Raw genomic sequence first — 19,034 nt, forward strand, 5'->3', positions numbered from 1 at the left:
CATTGCTATCTCTTAGGAGCTGGTTATGTACCCAGGAATTCAGGTCTCTCCCTAGAATTACTGAATCAGAATTTGCATGTTAACATTCAACCTGGGGGATTCACATGTCTGTTCAACTTTGAGAATCATTCATCTGACATGTTAAATTAAATACACATTCCAATTGGTCCTTAAATCTTTGGCACGTGGTGTTTCTTCTTTGAAGAACACCCATCCCAGGCCCCCCTCCTTCCTCCTGAATAATGCCTACTCTACCTTTTCCATTTACAAATCACCTCTTGCACCTCCCTCCTCGCCGAGAAGGCCACTATTTCTCTCCAACGTTTCACCAGTGCCTCACACAAACACAAACACACTCACACTCTTACCACTCTTCCTATTCCCAACCTTACCCTAACCCAAGAAATGGGACAGGCACTCTTCTCGTGTGTTCCAACAGCATCCTGTACCATGTCCTGTTACAACACTTGTCAAATGGCATATAATTTTTTAATATTTGTTTATTTCTCCTTTAGGCTGTCAATACTGAAAGAACAGAGACCTGTTAGGAGGATGGAGAACAGCACCAGGCAGGGTGGATGCAGAATTAGTACTTATTCATGTTGTTTGTTCTTATCTTTCTGAGCATCCTGGTGGACATTAAAAGATCAGGCAGAAAAGTGTGTTTGAATTCAATGCTTAATTTTCTGCAGTGGTGACAGATGGTGAGATAAGCCACATCTGAGGAGATCATTTAAAGAGTTTCCCAGGATAGTTCTAATGAAAAGGGATCCTGCGGCTATTATCGCTCAAATTTCAAGTAAACAGAGTGTAAAGTTAAAATAAATTTAGCAGATTCTTAAAGGTAAGATTTGTTCTTATTTCCTGCCCACTTACAGAATGTTTGCAGTAAAATGTAGCAATTTCCATTCCTTTGATTATCTCTCTCGTATTAAGGATATTTACTCGTGAGCTTTACACTAAATCCTTCCGTCTCCATACTGGAAGAAAAATAAAGGCTTCCATCTATCAGAAGAGATCTTTGAAAAGGAATTGAGATGGTCTCATGAAATTCAATTTAATGGCATACCAACTAAGAATTTAGAAGACTTTAAAACACAATTTCACGTGGTTCAGGGTGAAAGTGTGCTCAAGTGGATGTCCTTATTTTACTCTCACCCAAACAGATTAACTTTTTACTCGAAGCTCAGAGGTTTAGGTCAATCTTTCAAAAACCGATTTGTTTTTAAAATCACATGATGTTTGTTTCTCTTGCTTTCATCTTCCTTTTTTTAAAAAAAATCATTTTTCCTTTTTCTTTAAGTTCAATTAGCCAAGATATAGTACATCATTAGTTTTGGGGGGTTCAATAACGGACATTAAGGAAGTCACATTATGTGATGAGCACTGGGTGATACATGCAACTAACAAATCAGTGACCATTACCTTCACCTTCTGACCAGTCTGTTAACAAAGGCTCTCTCCTTGACCAGACTTTAGTCAGGCTCCTCCAACTGTCCTTTCAATTAGATCTTGACCTTGAACTGCAGCCCTCTCCTTGACCTACTGAGCCTAGTTTTCAGCAAGGAATCCTGCTAAGTTAGTCAAGCAAGAATCTCTCCACCCCTGACATCTGTCCTCATGCCTCACCCTTGATAGCTACATCTTTGGTTGACCTTTAGCAAGAATACTTATTAGGCCATTTCGGCAAGAATCTCCCTACTCTCAGTATTTCCAGTTAGTACACTGACCCCCTTACTCTGCCTATTGGCTGGAAGTCCCCATTTGTCCCTGTTGTATGTGGAGCTGGGCTCAATATTCTATACTGATGTCTTTCTCCCCTACTGCAGTAACTCAAATAAACTCTACCTTGCATTTTTAGCAAGTGCTTGGTGCAAAAGTTTTTGTTTACAATGTGTGCTCTTATATTCTTCTGCTAGTTCTCTGGTTTTATCTCCTAGGTATGAAGTCCCTTCTTTCTTTCCTTCTTCTTTCATTTCCTTCCTTCCTTCCTTCCTTCCTTCCTTTCTTTCTTTTTCTTCTATACTCGTATTTTTCTTTTCTATGTTGGAGATTTCAGAGCATGATTTTCTTATCATGCCACCCATACAAATTATATATGTCCCCAGTTCATTAGCGGCAGACCTAAATGGCCCTCATTAATTTTGTAAGACTTCAGTAAGCTTTTCAGAGGGAAGAACTATCCAAATTTTGAAAATACTTGGAAATACTGTTGAATGTCCTGTTTCAATATTTAAAGGCAACTTAGTGGACACCTTGGTGGCTTCAGTGGGTTATAGCCTCTGCCTTCAGCTCAGGTCATGATCCCAGGGTCCTGGGATCTAACCCCCAATTGGGTTCTCTGCTCAGCAGGGAGCCTGCTTCCCTTCCTCTCTCTCTGCCTGCCTCTCTGCCTACTTGTGATCTCTGTCAAATAAATAAATAAATAAATAAAATCTTAAAAAAAAAAGGCAACTGAATAACTATAGAATGGTGAATTTCATATTTTCCCATCTCCTGGACCAGTGAAATAACAATAAAAACAGCAGTAAGATTCTGAAGCAACCATCCTTGTATTCCCAATAAGAACTGTAAAAATAAATCCCTACCTCTGCTTTCACCATAATTCTTCAAATAAAGGACATTTAACAATGTAACAAAAAACTATGATAGATTATTTAAGAATGAAGAATATTTCTTTGTAAGAAAAGATAGTTGATACATTTCACTATCATTTTTGCCTTTAAATCAGTGAAACTGTAGTTGAAGACCTAAGTCTGGGTACTAGCAAATGATAATAAGCAGAATATAAACAGGTCATTCATTATTAATAATAAAACAAGTAGCTTCTTCTTAGCAAAAATAGTGGCTTCAAATTAGATATACTCTAACTTAATTTTGATTATTAAAAAAATAAATAAATAAAATAAACAGGGATGCCTGGGTGGCTCAGTTGATTACGTGTCTGCTTTTGACTCAGGTCATGATCCCAGAGTCCTGAGATCAAGCCCAGTGTTGGGAATGCCTGCTCAATAGGGAGTCTGCTTTTCCCCCTGCTGTGCTCACTCTCCCTCTCTCTCTCTCTCTCCCACAGGCAAACCTGTGCACACATTCTCTCTCTCAAATAAATAAAGAAAATCTTTTAAATAAAAATAAACAAAAAAGACACATGACTATAGCATAGTTAATACATTTGGGATACAATTTGTATACTAATGGCTAGTGATTTCTCTATTTTAATACTAGTTAGGCTGAAGTCTTTTATCCTGAGAAATTAAATAGAAAATTACTCAATAGAGACTTTTTATTCTGACAACTCTAAAATCTGTCAGATATATCCAGTGAAACCTAAATCTCATCATATCTAGATACAGTGCAAAATAAGTAGATTACAATAGAAAAGACAAACAACCTCTTTCTATAAGAAATGGCAGGAGCACCTGGGTGGCTCAATAGGTTAAGCCTCTGCCTTCAGCTCAAGTCATGATCTCAGGGTCCTGGGATCGAGCCCTGCATTGGGTTCTCTGCTCAGTGGGGAGCCTGCTTCCCCCCACCCCACCCTTTCTCTCTGCCTTACTTGTGATCTCTCTCTGTCAAATAAATAAATAAAATCTTAAAAAAAATACTGTTGAATTCAGTGTTACTGAAGATTATATCTATATATATTATGTAATATATATATATAGATAATAGGGAAATAGAAATATAGCTACAGATATAGATGGGTAATACATATATAAAATAGAAAATTAATATATGTGTGTCAGATGTTATGCTTTGCAAGTCCACATATTATCTCTAAGAAGAGGTGACAGCAAGTAATGTCCTCATGAATCTAATCATTAATATGGGGTTTATTAGCTTTGGACCTTAAAAAGCTGTTTCACAATCTCAAGCTCCACCAAGACCCCAAGAAATCATTTTAAAATTATATATTTTTGTTCAGAAAAGAGGATCAAGCAAAACTGTATGATGGCTTACTTAGCTTCTTTTTCCCTTTTTGATAATGAGGGCTATAAGGAAATTTTGCAAGGCAAATATCATGCAAATTGTGTTTGCAAAAAGACTATTTTAATGTAAGGCAAAAAGTACACATCACACACATCACCATTGCTAATTTAGTGTTGGATGAATATGTATTTATCCATGAAGATTAGTAGATACTTCCTACTGAAGTATTTATCCCTAAGTGCTATTTCTGGGGGAAAAAAAAAGTGTTAAGTGTCTATTGTTTCCATCATCAAAACACTTTATGTATGTCACTGTATTCTACTATATCTAGACTTTTCAGATACATTCAGAATGTATGTTACAGGAACCACCTCAGCACCTAAGGATTTCTGTTCTTCCACCAAACCACCTGGCCAAGTGTTTTTATAAAATCTTCTCTATTTTACCTTCTCTATATTACCTTTAACAACAATTATTATCATTTAATGTATAGTGGTGCTTAGAACTCTAAGAAATTATTTTGCTAAGAAATATTTTAGCAAGCATCTTTAGAAATAAAGAATTAGAGGTTAACATAGTAGATCCAAGGTTATATTACTTGTAAATAACTGACCTAAGATTTCACCTCCTTCTCTTAGCACTCTACCATGTTCTTCTACACTAAGATCTCTCATATTCCATCTAATCCTTTGCTTCTATGATCAGGACATACAAATGAGTTCTAGTGCAGCCACAGCCCAATGCTTTGGCATTTGAGAAACCCAAATTCATGTTTCCACTCTACCACTTACTCCCTGGATGGAGCTGGAGGGGCTCCTGGATGGCTGGCAGCTGAGTGTCTGACTCTTGATTTCAGCTCAGATCATGACCCCAGGATTGTGACACTGAGCCTTGCATCAGGCTCCTCTCTGGGCCTGGAGTCTATTTAAGAGTTTCTTTGGCCCTCCCACATACCTCCTCCCTCTCTGAATAAAAGAAAAGGACACGTTACTGAAACCTCTCTAAGCCTTGTTTCCTCATCTGTAAAATGCAGATTATAATAGAAGCTTTGTCACAGAACTGTTCTGGTGGTTAAATAGGGTTATTCTTGTAAACCAGTAATGTGATGTTGGCATAGGGTTATATTAAATTGAGAAATGAGGGGTGCCTGGGTGGCTCAGTGGGCTAAAGCCTCTGCCTTTGGCTTAGGTCATGATCCCAGGGTCCTGGGATCGAGCCCTACTCTCTGCTCTCTGCTCTGCTCTCAGCAGGGAGCCTGCTTCCCTTCCTCTCTCTCTCTCTCTCTCTCTGCCTGCCTCTCTGCCTACTTGTGATCTCTGTCTCTGTCAAATAACTAATAAAATCTTAAAAAAAATAAATCGAGAAATGATACTGCATTAACCCCTATAAACGAATTTATTCATAATAATTTCCCTATTGGAGTTCTGGCACTTCTAAAAAAAGATTTATTTATTATTTTAGAAGGCTCAACAGGGAGGGGCAGAGGGAGAGGGAAAGAGTCTGAAGCAGACTCCCTGCTCAACATGGAACCCAATGCAGGGCTCAATCTCACGACCCTGAGATCACAAGCTGAGCTGAAACTAAGAGTTGGAGACCTAACCAACTGTGCCATCCAGGCACCCCTCAGTAAATTTTTTATATTAAATTAAACATATACAATCCTTTTGAATAAATGCATAAATACTTCTTACAGTGACATTTCTCTTTCCTGTTCTCAGACGTGGGTTTTGAAAATATATAAAGATTTTCATACTTACGCTGGCTCTTGACTATCATCACAAGATTATAAAATGAAGAAATAATTAAGACTTTTTTAAAATCCAAGAAAACACAGAATTCATTGAATTCTGTACAAAGATGTGACCCATTCAGACATAGTTTCTATATTTATCAACTTTCATATTTATCAGCATGGGAAAATATCCAGAAAATCGAAGCAAATTCACAAAGCTCACAAAAGACTCATCTGATATTATTGAAAATTTGATTGAAAATGTTTCTAGGGAAAAGTAGCTGTATTGCCAAAATGCCACTTTAGTTGAAAAAAAATTTAATAAGATTACCATAATAAATACATAGGAGTAATTTTCTAAGGCATTTTATATTTTCCCTCTGTGTTTCTGCCTGCCCTCTTCATTTGCTTGGGATACCCTTTCTTCTGGAGATACTGGAAATTGGGCTTCCATGGAACCCTGCTTCAGTTATCACAAACATCACATCATGGATCTGAATTAAAGAACTGTTACTAGGGGGGTGGGATCCAGATTTGAACCATGCATGCTGGATATATATATATATATATATATATATATATATATATATATATATCTTAAGACTTTATTTATTTGAGAGAATGAGAGAGAGCAGGAGCAGGGGGAGGGCAGATGGAGAGGGAGAAGCAAACTTTCTGCCTTTCTGCTGAGCAAGGAGCCGAATGCATAGCTCAATCCCAGGACCCTGGGATCATGACCTGAGCCAAAGGTGGATGCTTAACCCACTGTGCCACCCAGGCTACCCCGGACATTTATATTTAAATTCAATTATATGAAGGGGTGTCTGGGTGGTGCAGTCACTTAAGTATATGCTTTCAGCTCAGGTCATGATCTTGGGGTCCTGGGATGGAGCCCTGCAGTGAGCCACAGGTCAGGCTCCCCGCTCAGTGGGGAGTCTGTTTCTCCCTCTCCCTCTGTCCCTCAACCCCTCCCCCTGTGTGCTCTCTCTTAAATAAATAATATATCTTTTGAAAAAAAAAAAAAAAAAATGTGTGATATAATGCATGTTGCTTCTGGGAATATGTAAATTGAAATGACTGCTAAGGAAAACAATCTGCACATGCTTTTCAAGTTTCTTTCTTTCTTTTTTTTTTTTTTTTTAAATTCATGTACACCTGTCACCCAGAAATGCCCTTTACGGGAATCTGTTCTAGGGCACAGAGAGCAAGATGAAGTATGTCCTGAGATATTCAACTCAGTATTACTAATAGAAAAAGCTGAAAACAAACAATATGTTCACCAACAGATACACTGCTGAATTTAGTATGCAGACATTACGATAATGTCTCTTCTTCCCCCGCGGCCACCCCCCCAAGAAAAAGGTACAGGAAAATGTGGCTCTGTTAAATGAACACATGTGAACACAAAATGTTATTCTAGGTCATTTCTGTGCTCAAAACTTTGCAGTATTACTGTAGTTTATTTCCAAGAAAGCCGTAAGTCATTGCCGTGGGCTGTAAGGCCCTAGTGCCTGATGTCCCTGTCACCTCTGAGACCTCATGTCCTTCATGCTCTACTGGCTTTGCTGTCCGAGTGCCTTCCCCAGCTTGGAATGCTCTTTGCCCAGAGACCTGCACGCTTCCTTTCCTCATCTCTCTCAGGTCTTTCTCCGAGGCCTCTTTTGGATGTGGCTTCCCCTAACTATCCTGTTTACAACTGCCATCAGACCTCCCTGTCCCTGGCTTCTAATCTTTCCTATCCTGTTCTGCTCTTCCTAGTATCAGTATCATCCTCTAACATTCCACAGAACAGAAGGTATTTCTCTACTGTTTATTATTTGTTATGAATCTCCACACACTCCACAGGCAATACACTGCACAAATGCAGGGTTCTTTGTTGGTCTTTGTTTGGTTTGTTGTTGGTGCACGACATCTGTGGAAATCACAATTCAGGAAACAAATCTTCACCCATCAAATTAATATATATCAATTTCCATTATAAGGTGCATCTGTATTTTTATATCAAATGAACAGGAGTTCTACAGTCTAGTTCAGGTTCAATTAAAATTGCTAGTTTCTTTCCAAATTTGTTATTTAGCTCTTGAGGTGAGAAAGAACATCTAATTCACTACTGAACCTCAGAATGTGCTTAGCACAATACCTACAATTAGTCAGTGCTCAGTAAATATGGTAGGGCCAATAAACGGCACCACTTAAAATCTTAGCAATTTGTCTTTGTCAGATAAAACTAAAGACAGGCTCTCAGTTCTCACTTCATGCTTTTGTCTCTGATGGTCTACAGTCCTGAAATACAAATGTTAATGAAACTATCAGATAGCTAGAAATAATCCATATAAACCATAAGGGCAATATCATGGTTTTTGTCAAGATGAAACTCATGTAAATTATAATTGCTGTATTTGAAACCACCACAATAAATGAAGAGATGTGACAACACCCACACGTTAAACAAATAAGCCAGATGAGAAGACAAGCAATTAATATAAATATGCCCAAACTGAAAAACTTCTTATGCCATGTGATACAGTGAAAATATGACTGTGTGGTGGAAGTCAAAAGACCTAAGTTTGGGTCCCAAATGTCACTCTTACTAATTTGAGCTTAGGAAAGTTCCTTCATCTCCCTGAGCCTCAGTTTCCTCATCTGTCAAATGAGAACAATACTGGTTACTTTTCTTTTCTTTTCTATTCTTTCTTTCTTTCTTTTTTTTTTTTTTTAAGATTTTATTTATTTATTTGACAAAGAGAGAGACACAGTGAGAGAGGAAAACACAAGCAGGGGGAGCAGGAGAGGGAGAAGCAGGCTCCCAGCAGGGAGCCCGATGCGGGGCTTGATCCCAGGACCCTGGGATCATGACCCAAGCTTAAGGCAAGACGCTTAAAAACTGATCCACCCAGGTGCCCCAATACTGGTTACTTTTCATGATTTGCTTCTGTTGAAGGGAGAAAATCTCAGCCAATAGTAGCAGATCCACTTGACTGACATTCACTCTACCCCTGTCATTATGACAGGACCTTTTACCTTTGTCACTTCATAGCCTCACAGCATCAGGATAGCGGGAGGGGCTGTTAGCCTATTATTTCCATACGACTAAGTTTCATAGGTTTAGAATTTTCTCAGAGTTACACAGTTAATTACGTGGCACAATTTGGGATGCAAACCTAGATGAATCTTGGCCTATGCTCTCTCTCAGGTGCCCAGCTGTCTTCACATAGTACGACTTGCTTTGGTCACACTCTAACTTCCTCAAGAACTGTTTTTCTTTCCGATGTTCCCATTTTATGGGGACCTTTGGGCCTAGAGAAGAAAACTGCAGACAAGAGGTGAGGGTACGCCCAAGGGGATGTCTCTGGCTGTTGCACCAGCTTGGATAACCAGTCCTAAAAGGAATGGGCGCTTCAGCCAAACACATTGCCAGCTCCAAGCCTCCATGAAAATGGAATAGAAAAACAACCTCTTTTTGTGATTTCAAGGATGAGGAAAGCTCCAGCCTAATCAAAAATTTCTGCCATCTAGCAAATGTGGATGCTAGAGTCACTGCAAATGCCTTAGAGTCATTTAAATGGAAAGAGGGAGCAGGACTCCAAAAGGATGGGACACAGAAAGGGTAAAATTTGATGGTAAGAAAGAGACAACATGCACTGCAGTTTGGAGTTTGGCAGAAATAGTGTTGCAAACCAGAAAGGCTGCAATCAGGGTCAAACTCTGCGAGCTGGGAGCCCAGGGGACCCATGGGATGCTGGAATGAAAGAGGAGGCCATGGTTATGACTTGGCTGCATACATGCCCTGGACCCCACACCCCCACAACCAACCTGGATTCCTGGGAGTGTCTCCTGGTGGACAAGGCAGCAGAGAGGCTGGTAGGTGAGTTTGGTTCAACTACCCACATAGCTGATGGAGAGGACCACACCCACAATAAAGAAGTTACAAACACCAGCAGATTTGGAGAAGAGGCAGGAGAGGAACAGGGTGGGGAAAAAAAAGAAATAGAAGTTTTAGTGTCATTCAAGGAGAAAGGTACACTCAAGAAGGCTGTCCTTAAAAAGAACAAAAGTAGCTAGATGAGGAGGTGGTTAATAATTCAAAACAAAACAAAAAAATCCTCAGAAAAGGGTTCAAAGATTGCACACATATTTTCAGATAGCCTCTGTTTTGAGTAATGTGCTGGATGTGTGACTGGCCTTCACGCCTTTGATGTATCAAAAAGTAATCCACATCTTGTAGATAAGAATTTCAGAGCCTCCTAACTTAGTTTTTGGGTATCTGCAGGTCAGGAGCATTTTGTGCTTCTTAAGTTCAATATTTAAATATTAAGCTTAATAGTAAGAGAAAAGTAGGGCAAATGATTTTTATGGAAATTTGAATGCCTTGTAATCAAGTTTCTATACAATGCTTACCTGTAGGTATGCTCTAGTCCTTTTTTTTTTCCAAATCAAGTAAGTATGTTAATACCTCAAATCTCAAAAGCTAGAAAGTCACTATAACTATGAAAAAACAATAATATATCTATATCTTATACATCAGATTTATAAGAGCATCAGATATATAACAGATGTATAAGGAGACAGTGAAATTATCTTTGCAACTCCATGGCTGGTAGTTAGCAGTAAATGAAAAGAATTTAAGAAATTTATTGTGTGGATAAAGATGCCAGAAAAGACTAAGGCAGTAAGATATCAGAGCTATAAAAACAGGAGATACCTGATGTGGGGGCATGGGTAGCACCATATGTGGTCATATAAGACCTCCAATCTATGCCATTCACTTAAGGTTATAGTTTCCTCTGAAAGGTTTTTGTCTGCTTTCTTTAGACTTAGTCCTAAAAAAAAAATCCAATTTATTGATAACATAAAAATTTCCTTTTTAAATTTCACTTTTTGCTTGTAGGCCATATGAAAAAAAATGTACCTTATGTGTGTACTTTGATTTATATTCAGCAAGCATGCTAAAATAATTTATTAATTCTAATAATTAATCTTCAGCTATTTTGTGTTTTCTGTGCACAAAAGCAAATAAACTGCAAATGCTGAGAATTTTGGTTTCTTCTTTGTCACAATTTTTTCTTTTGATCTCTCATTATTGTTTTTCTGTATTGGCTAGGGTCTTCAGTGAAATGTTGAATAGAGTAATGCAAAATCCCTTAAAGTTACTCCAATATGTATTATGCTTCCTGTAGTTCTTTATTAAGGAAGTTCTTGTCTTTTTTATATTTTCCTAGTCTTTTTATCCTATCAATCATAAAAGAATGTTGCATTTTATCAAAAGTCTTTTTACAATAATTGATATAACCATATCACTCTCTTCCTTTAGATTGTTAATTTGATGAATTATAATTGATTGGTAATATTAAATCCAGAGATCAACTCAATTTGATTACAAATGTATTATCCTTTTTATATGTTGTGGGACCTAGCTTGCTAGAAATTTGGTTGGAAACTCTTTTTCCCTCTGTGATCATGAATAAGATTGACTGTATTTCCTTTCTTCCCTTGTCAGATTGGTATCAAGGTTATGCCAGTTTCATAAAAGAGATTTAGGGTATTTCTCTTCTATTTGCTGGAAGAGCTCAGGTGGTACAGGAATTAACTAGTCTAGTGAGGCTGTCTGGGAATGGAGCTCTCTGTTGGCAGGGTTTTAACTAAAATCAATATTTCTAATGTTTATCATGGTTCCTATTTCTTCTTCAGTTACTTTGGTAGGTTCTGTTTTTATTTAAAATTGCCATTTTAATCCTAGTTGTATGTATGTGTATGTGTGTGTGTGTGTGTGTGTGTGTGTATTGACATGATGCTTTATACTATTACTATAATTTTGCCTATAGTATCTGTAGGGTTTTTTCTGTTGTTGTTCATTTGTTTTTTTGTCACTCCTAAAATCGTGGTTTTGTGCTTCACCTATCCCCTTTTTAAATTAAATGGGTCGGGGATTTTTGCCTTTTGAAAGAAACATCTTTGATTTAGAATCTATGTTTATTTTCAATCATATAATTTCAGATCTCATTATTATTTACTTTCTTTGAGGTTATTTTGTTGTTCCTTTTTAAAATCTCAAGAGATCAATATTTACTATCATCTTTAGGCTTTCGCTTTTTTTTAATGTATGTCTTTAAGGACATGAATTTTTCTCTTATGATGGCTTTACCTGCATTGAAATGTGGTATATTTATTAACCTTCAATTCAAAGACTTTCTAATTTTCATTATAATTTTATTAATTTTATTTCCATTTATATGGAAAATTTCAATCTATCTTTTCATTACTGACTTGTAATAGAATCGCATTTTACTCAGATACCATGATGTGGCTAACACTGATCTTTGGTATGTCAAATTGCTTTGTAATCCAGGTATGTGGCCAATTTCTGTAAATGTTATATGTCATCTGCAGGTTTGGGTTATCATAGTCTAGGTATGTACATTAAGTTAAGTTGATTATGATAGATCTTCTAAGTACATACTGACATTTTTTGGATAAATTATTTTGTATTTCTGTCCATTTTTTATTTTAATTTTAAGGATACTTTGTTATATGAATACACATTTAAAATGCAGGTATGCCTTACTGATTATTCAACCCTTTTCATCATGCAGTGACATAGTCAACTTCCAGCAATGCTCTTTAGTTTTAAAGGTTATTTTGTCTGATAAAGCAACATGAATTTTGTTGGATTAGCTACTTAATTGTGTATTTTTTTCCATTCTTTTAGTATTTTATGTTTTAAATATATCTTACTTTCTTTGATTTTGCAAAATCCAAATGATAATCTTTGCATTTTCTCTGGAGCATCTAGTCCATTTACTTTTAATGTAATTACTGATATGTACAAAATCCTTCATAATTTTACTTAGTAACGCTCCCAGTTTTTGCCTGTGAGAAAATATCTTTATTTATTCTTGCAGGATATTTTCACAAAGCATAGATTTCTAAACTGGCAACCCTTTCCCTCATATTGTGAAGAAATCACCTCATTATCTTTGGTTCCCATTGTTGCTTTTTTTGATACAAGCTCTCAATCTAATTGTTAGCTTTTAAAGGTAATGTATCTTTTTTTTCTAGCTACTTTTAACATTTCGTTTTTCTTTGATGGCCTGGTGATATTTAGCTAATAAAATCTTATGATGATATCAACCTATAAATTCTATTAGTAAATTTTAAATGTACTAAAATTCAGTCATTTTCAGCAAGAGGACTGGTGAATAACTTTGTTATATTCCTGGAATTAGAACTCATAGGTATTTCAGATTTATCTGATGGTGTGGGGAAGGACACAGAGAGAGGAAAATAGAACCAACAGGTTTTAAGGAAGAGAAAAATGCAGGTTAAAAACAACCCATTTCCTGAAAAGCTTTTCATGAAGAATGAGAAGCAGTGGGATGGAGAAGGGAGTAGATAATTAAGTGACCTAAAGTTATATTTAGTCACTCAGACATTTTATGCAAGAGCAGGACACTATAGCAAAAGCAGAAACAATGATGGCAATAATGTTTATTATATATCACCCCTTAGAAGTTAAATAAAGCCATCTTCATCTTTTATAAAGATTAATATACAGCTGATGTGATTTAAATTTTTCAGGATGGACCTGATTTCAAATCATTTACAGAACTGTACTTCAAAAACACATATTTGGCAGGTTAAGTGCTGAAAAGTTTGGAAAGTTTGAAAAATATGGTCTTCATATATAGATAAATATAGCACACAATCTTTTCTAGGAAAGCAGGCATACTTTAAAGCAAGTTTACCTCTACACAATATATCAAAATGCCAAGGCACAGAAAACACAATAACTGAATTTACTGATAATCATTGAATATTATATTTTTGTGTTATAAATTCATTATAACAATATGTTGTCATTGTGTGTATAGATTTCATTTTGTAGAAAAAGCCTAAGTAAGTGACTCACATACAGAATTCAGATAGGATGCATGCTATCTCCTTACCAGATCTAAATTGCTTTCTCCGCAACACATTTTTTACCCTAATGGAAGTTGAGTAGCACAATCCAATATGTTAGAGTGACAGGTAGAATGATCAATTTTTCTATCACTGTACTCTAGTTTAATTTTTTAAAAAAAGCAATTTAAAAATGATCAGGTTTTAGAATGAGATGCAGACATCAAGGAAAGAATCCAAACATCTACTCTTTTCTCAGGGGTTCATGCAACTAAAAAAATAAGAAACTGGAATAATTGATATTACTGGTAAACTGTATCTTTGCACAAATTTAGATAAATTATTTTTAAGCCAACTATCCATTTATAAGGTTACCCACCTAAAAAAGCATTTTTTAATGGTATAGCAACATTCTTCCTTTTTTGTGTAAATCATATTCCTGATTCCAAGTGACTCTATCAGATACCATGAGGCATCATTGAACAGTCCCAATAGTATTTTTTCATCTAGATTAATCTCAATTATTGAAATTTAAAGGATATGTTTTTCTTATTTCATCTTTAAAGCTAACTTTGCCCAATCCTTCTGCTTTTGGGAGGTGAAATCGAGGCCTAGAGCTAAGATCAGCATCTCTGTTGGAAAGTCAGCAATGAATACTCTCGTCACTTATTCTGCGGTACCTATCTCTGAGACAAAATTTGACATTTGCTTTCTAAAGCTAGAAATGAGAACAGAGCAATCAGAACACAAATGATTAAATAGTTAGAATCTACATGCAACTCTTATTAATGAAAACCTCAAGTATTATGTCACATACGAATTACAGCAACCTAAAAGGTCACCCAGTAAAAAGACCATAAAATGCATTCAAATATGCATTTCAGATTGTATAATTCCATAGATTCCCAAATAGCCAAGATTCAAGACACCTTGACTTGTTCTTGGAAATCACATTTCATCCTTTCTAGGGGACACGGAGCAGGAATTTTACTGAGGCTGAGCAGATGAACGTGTTTCATCATTATTAGGACAATATAACCATTGTCACAGCAGGTTGAGGCTGTTGCCTCATTAGATGCCACTGAGAAAAGTGAACCAAGAGCAGTCAGCAAATCCAACTAGGGAGATTATGTAAAGAGATTTCCAGGCTGTTTGGCGCCTTGAAACACTCACTCTCTTATTTCCAAAGTGTTCAAAGTACAATAAACATGTTTCTGAGACAAATCCTGTGATTTAATATTTAATGGCAAGTTATAGTTGCAAACAGGCAATCAAATAGCTATGTGGCACAGGCAAAGAGGGAAAACAAAGGCTCAAAGTTTAGGAGCTGCCGTTAATTATAGCTCAGGGAGAGAAAGCAACAGACCATCCAGCTTATTAGACTGGTTCTCAGCAAAGTGAAATGAATGTGTCCTAGACAGGGGATCATCCTGCTTAGAAAGGTCTTTCCTTTTGAAAGATTTAAGCTAAAATATGCCAACCAAGAGAAGAAGAGTTTTTCTTTCCTCTTCAACACTGGTTTCAAGATAAGACTACTATCTTTTATGTACACCTTCACAGTGTCTACGTTTTGATTTCTCAGAGAATCTGATGTGCATGTCTCAAATGTAGCTACATCCTGACTGTGACAGACCTACAAACAGCAACCACAAGGAAACCTTACTTATATCAGTGTTCTTGATGTATGCTTAGGATTGCCTAAAGGGCTTAGTTCTTTCCCCCTGTAGATGAATGAAGTTTACATCTCCAAAAAAATGACAAGAGTTAGGGCTAATGTCAATAAATAGTTATATATCTCAATCATTTTGACCCACCAATTCAGATTTACCTCTGAGCCTCTCTTTCTTAGGCAAGATGTTCGAGAAACACACAAGCATTTAATTTTTCCTGAAATGTTCAAACAAAAAGACATTCTTTTTTAACAATGTGTTAAGTTCTAATAGCCACTTTACAAGCAGAAAGGGCAGAATGGAACATAAGCCTTTCTAACAAATTATAAAACTAAATAGAAATCTGCAGGCACCTTTTTTTTTTTTTTAATTTCTTTCAATAAATAGGTACTGAGCACCAAGCATTGTATGAAGTGGTCAAGACACTACAAGAACAAAACCAAAAGCCCTGCCTTCATGGCATTTATGTTGCACTGGTGGAGAGAAACAAACAAACAAACATATAAAAGTAGAACATGTAAAAGATTAAGGAAAATAATACTTGAATATTACTCTGATGAAGTTGAATATTTTCACATAGGTTGTTTGGTTTTCTTTGCACACAAGCAATGAGAATTAGGTCAAGAAACATTAACACACAAGTTCAAGTTAAATAATTTGGCCAAAATCACACAGCACATCAAAGAACATCTTACACCCAGGTCTTCCAATTCCATGCCTTGGGATTTTTTTCCACTACAAAGCACTGTCTACACAGTACCCAAAGTAAATTAAATGCTCCCAAAGAGTTGTGTATTGAATACCATGGAGATGAGATATCCAAATGATCTGAAAGAATAAATATACATCTGAATATTTCAGGGTTCTCCACTCACAGGCTCAGAGGGAGCAGGACTCTATAAGAATAGAATGAAGCAGCCAGATAATTAGCAAGGGGACACCTGTTATTTCCGTTTCTTATTCGTTTTTTTATAGAAATTACTTTCAGAGGGATTCGGAGTCTATTTGCCTCCTTACAGATATTTCTATAGCTTTGGCCTATTAATACAGGAGTAAAGAAACATCATTTTGGTGGAAAGTCAATGGAAGAAAGAGAGAAGCATATGTTCTTAAAGGCAGGGATAGCTCACAGAGACCCTGGAATTTGGAAGAGCTGGACTGCTTTACAATTGCTAGGAAAGCCTTCTTTGGAGAGTCTTGAAAATGAACACCTCGGCTGCAATTTGGATTATTTGGATGGCCACAGAAGCTCAGTAGTTGTTCTGTTTAAGTTGAATAATTATGATTCTTGAAAGTAAAGTTACCAAGAAAAACAAGGAACCAAAGTTTCAATAATGTTGCTATTCATTAAGCTGTATTCCCCTGGTTCAGAATGCACAAGACTGATGTGGAAATGCCAGGGGCAAAATAGCATGCCAAGTTCTGTGAAGCTAATTATGACTGATATGTTTGCAGAAAGTCAGGAATAATACAGCAGAATGGACACCACACTCACAGGTTCATTTCATCCATGACTTTGCACTAAAACCAAGCAACAGGGAAAAGGCAGCAATTATCTAGTGAATTTAACCAGTGCTGATGTTTAGGGTCGATCACGCATTAGAACAACTTCCTAATTATTGTACCAATTGTCCACCAACTGCCTTGTGGAAACAGTGGAATCAGGATTCTAGTCTGGATTGTGGGAACCCCAGGTCTGAGCTCTCCCACCACTGTCTTGCTAACCAACTTGGATATAGTCCAGGTTTCTAAACATGATGTCAAAGCAAAAATTATACCAAAGTTAACCAGGTCAGGAAGACTTTATATAGGGCAAAAGGAGAGAATGTAGTCTAAATTCAACTCCCTACAAACAAAGAGGAGGACAGTTTTTAAGAGCAGAGGTGGTTGTGGTGTTAGTTGGAATTAGCAAAGGAAAAGTAAACTTTCTCATATCTTCATGGTAGGAGACAGTTTTATAACTTAGAGCAAAGGTGCCTATAGAAGTGAGGCTCTTTCCTTCCTATAGAAACTGGGAGATCTGGGTGCTATCTCCAGCTGCCAGGTAAGGGTTTTAATATAAAACCTTCATCCCTGTGAGGAAGGCAGAAATGGTCCAAAATACAGATTAAAGAGGAGTAATTCCAGCTTAGTTCAGTGTTCTGAATGAATCTGAGAGGCGATGTTGTCAGTGGCATCTGTGGGCTGAGAAGCAGGAGTTGTGCAATGTTGTGGGATGTACATCTTCTCAACAACAAGGACATTCAAATGATCTTAGAACTATATGAACCCTCTCAATCAAATGCTTTGATACATTTATTTGGTTAAGAGTAGACTTTTGTATACCGGTCAAGGATACTTTGATGGGACAATGAATATTTTTGATGTGTACTTTGTCAACATATTCTAAACCTTTGCATATTTGTAAGGTAATAAATGTTTGGATCCAGGGTCCTAGACTCAGTTCCTCTTCCCTTACATGGACTTTCCTGGTCTCCCCTTGGAGATATTAACATCTATGTTCTCTGCACTCATAGGTAAATTTGGCTCGAGAATTACCAGGTAAAATGTATATTTAATTTATTCACCTTCCTTGATGCCTTCTTATACATTTAATCTAAATTACTACCTACCCATTAAAAAATGACTAATAATTATGAGATATTTTAGAAACACTAAGACTTCTGTAATCTTAACTACAGTGAATATTCCAGAAGATTGAAATATTAAATTGTACCTGCATGACTTCATTAGATAATTTGCTCATCTGCCGACAATGTTTGTACAAATAGAAAAGGTTTTCAGCAGTGCCATTCCCTGGAGAAAATCTGGTAAACTGAAAGTCATTGGACCTTATCCCCCCCAAAGAGCAGGTGTCCTAGTTATTCATGAGCCAGTCCCTGAAGCTTCAAAATCGTGGAAGAAAGCAAACCAACAGACAGATAACAATCAGTCTCCAGAGAAGATCCTTCTCACTTGAGTGTTTTTCTCTGTGCATTGCATCAACACCTTCAATGTCTGTTTTCTGTTGATGAGTTCAAAGACTGTGACTTTTTATCTAAATCAAATGCTAATCAATTGAAATAAATCTTGCAAAGGATGCAGGGATCAGAAAGGAGAAGAAAATGATATCAGAGAACTCTTTATCACATGTCAAACCATCTGCAAACGAGCAAGTGGTAGAGTGAGATCAGTTAACATTGGAAGAAGAGAAAATCAATGAGTGGGATAACGTGACAAATATTTTCACAAGAGACTGACTTGAGAATCAAAGAATTAAAGGGAGCACTGGCAAAATGGATGAGGCTGCTGCATATAGTACTAACTCTGTTAATGATATTATGGTCAAAATGCCATGTTAACAGACAATTTTGAAAGGAAAATTACGACCATCCAACCCAGTCAACACCTAATCCATTGCTGTCTTATCATGCAACTCTTGTTATTTTTTAAATATTGGTAAAATGAACTAATTTTTATAAATTTTATGATTTTTCAGATAAATTTCTAGTCAAATACATTAATTGTCTTCATTATTTAATGACATTTACTCTTCTTTATAGTGAATTTACTTCATTTGCCCTTTTTCGGGTTCCTGTCATCCTCACATGATGAAGATGGCATTCAAGTCACTAGGTTGCATTTTCTCCTCTCAAGTAAAGCAAGTAAGTCCTCCCAAGTATTTTTTTTCCTCCTCTCCCAAACAACCACACCAGTCACATACAATCTTCAAGGTTAAAACTTGGATTAGATCTCCACATTTTCTGCCTCCCTCTTTATATATGCCCTTATCCATCCTATGGAAAATATCTCAGACCCAGTGGAAA

At 36.7% G+C, this 19,034-nt stretch overlaps 1 protein-coding gene across 4 annotated transcripts in view; it reads right to left on the reverse strand.

Moving 5' to 3' along the window:
* LOC101693015 (SPHK1 interactor, AKAP domain containing) overlaps positions 1-19,034 on the reverse strand; it is a 172,229-nt gene that overhangs the window by 135,571 nt on the left and 17,624 nt on the right. For 3 of the 4 annotated variants that reach the window (XM_045078826.1, XM_045078825.1, XM_045078828.1), the window contains exon 2: positions 9,476-9,554. The exons of the other annotated variant lie outside the window; for it this stretch is intronic. In XM_045078826.1, coding sequence (XP_044934761.1) covers positions 9,476-9,554 — 79 coding nt within the window. The remainder of the gene's footprint in view (positions 1-9,475; positions 9,555-19,034) is intronic. 4 annotated transcript variants of the gene reach the window in all.

The sequence above is a fragment of the Mustela putorius genome, unplaced genomic scaffold (genome assembly GCF_011764305.1).
Source record: "Mustela putorius furo isolate JIRA1106 unplaced genomic scaffold, ASM1176430v1.1 tig00000275_pilon_pilon_pilon, whole genome shotgun sequence".
NCBI classification, from domain to species: Eukaryota; Metazoa; Chordata; class Mammalia; order Carnivora; family Mustelidae; genus Mustela; species Mustela putorius.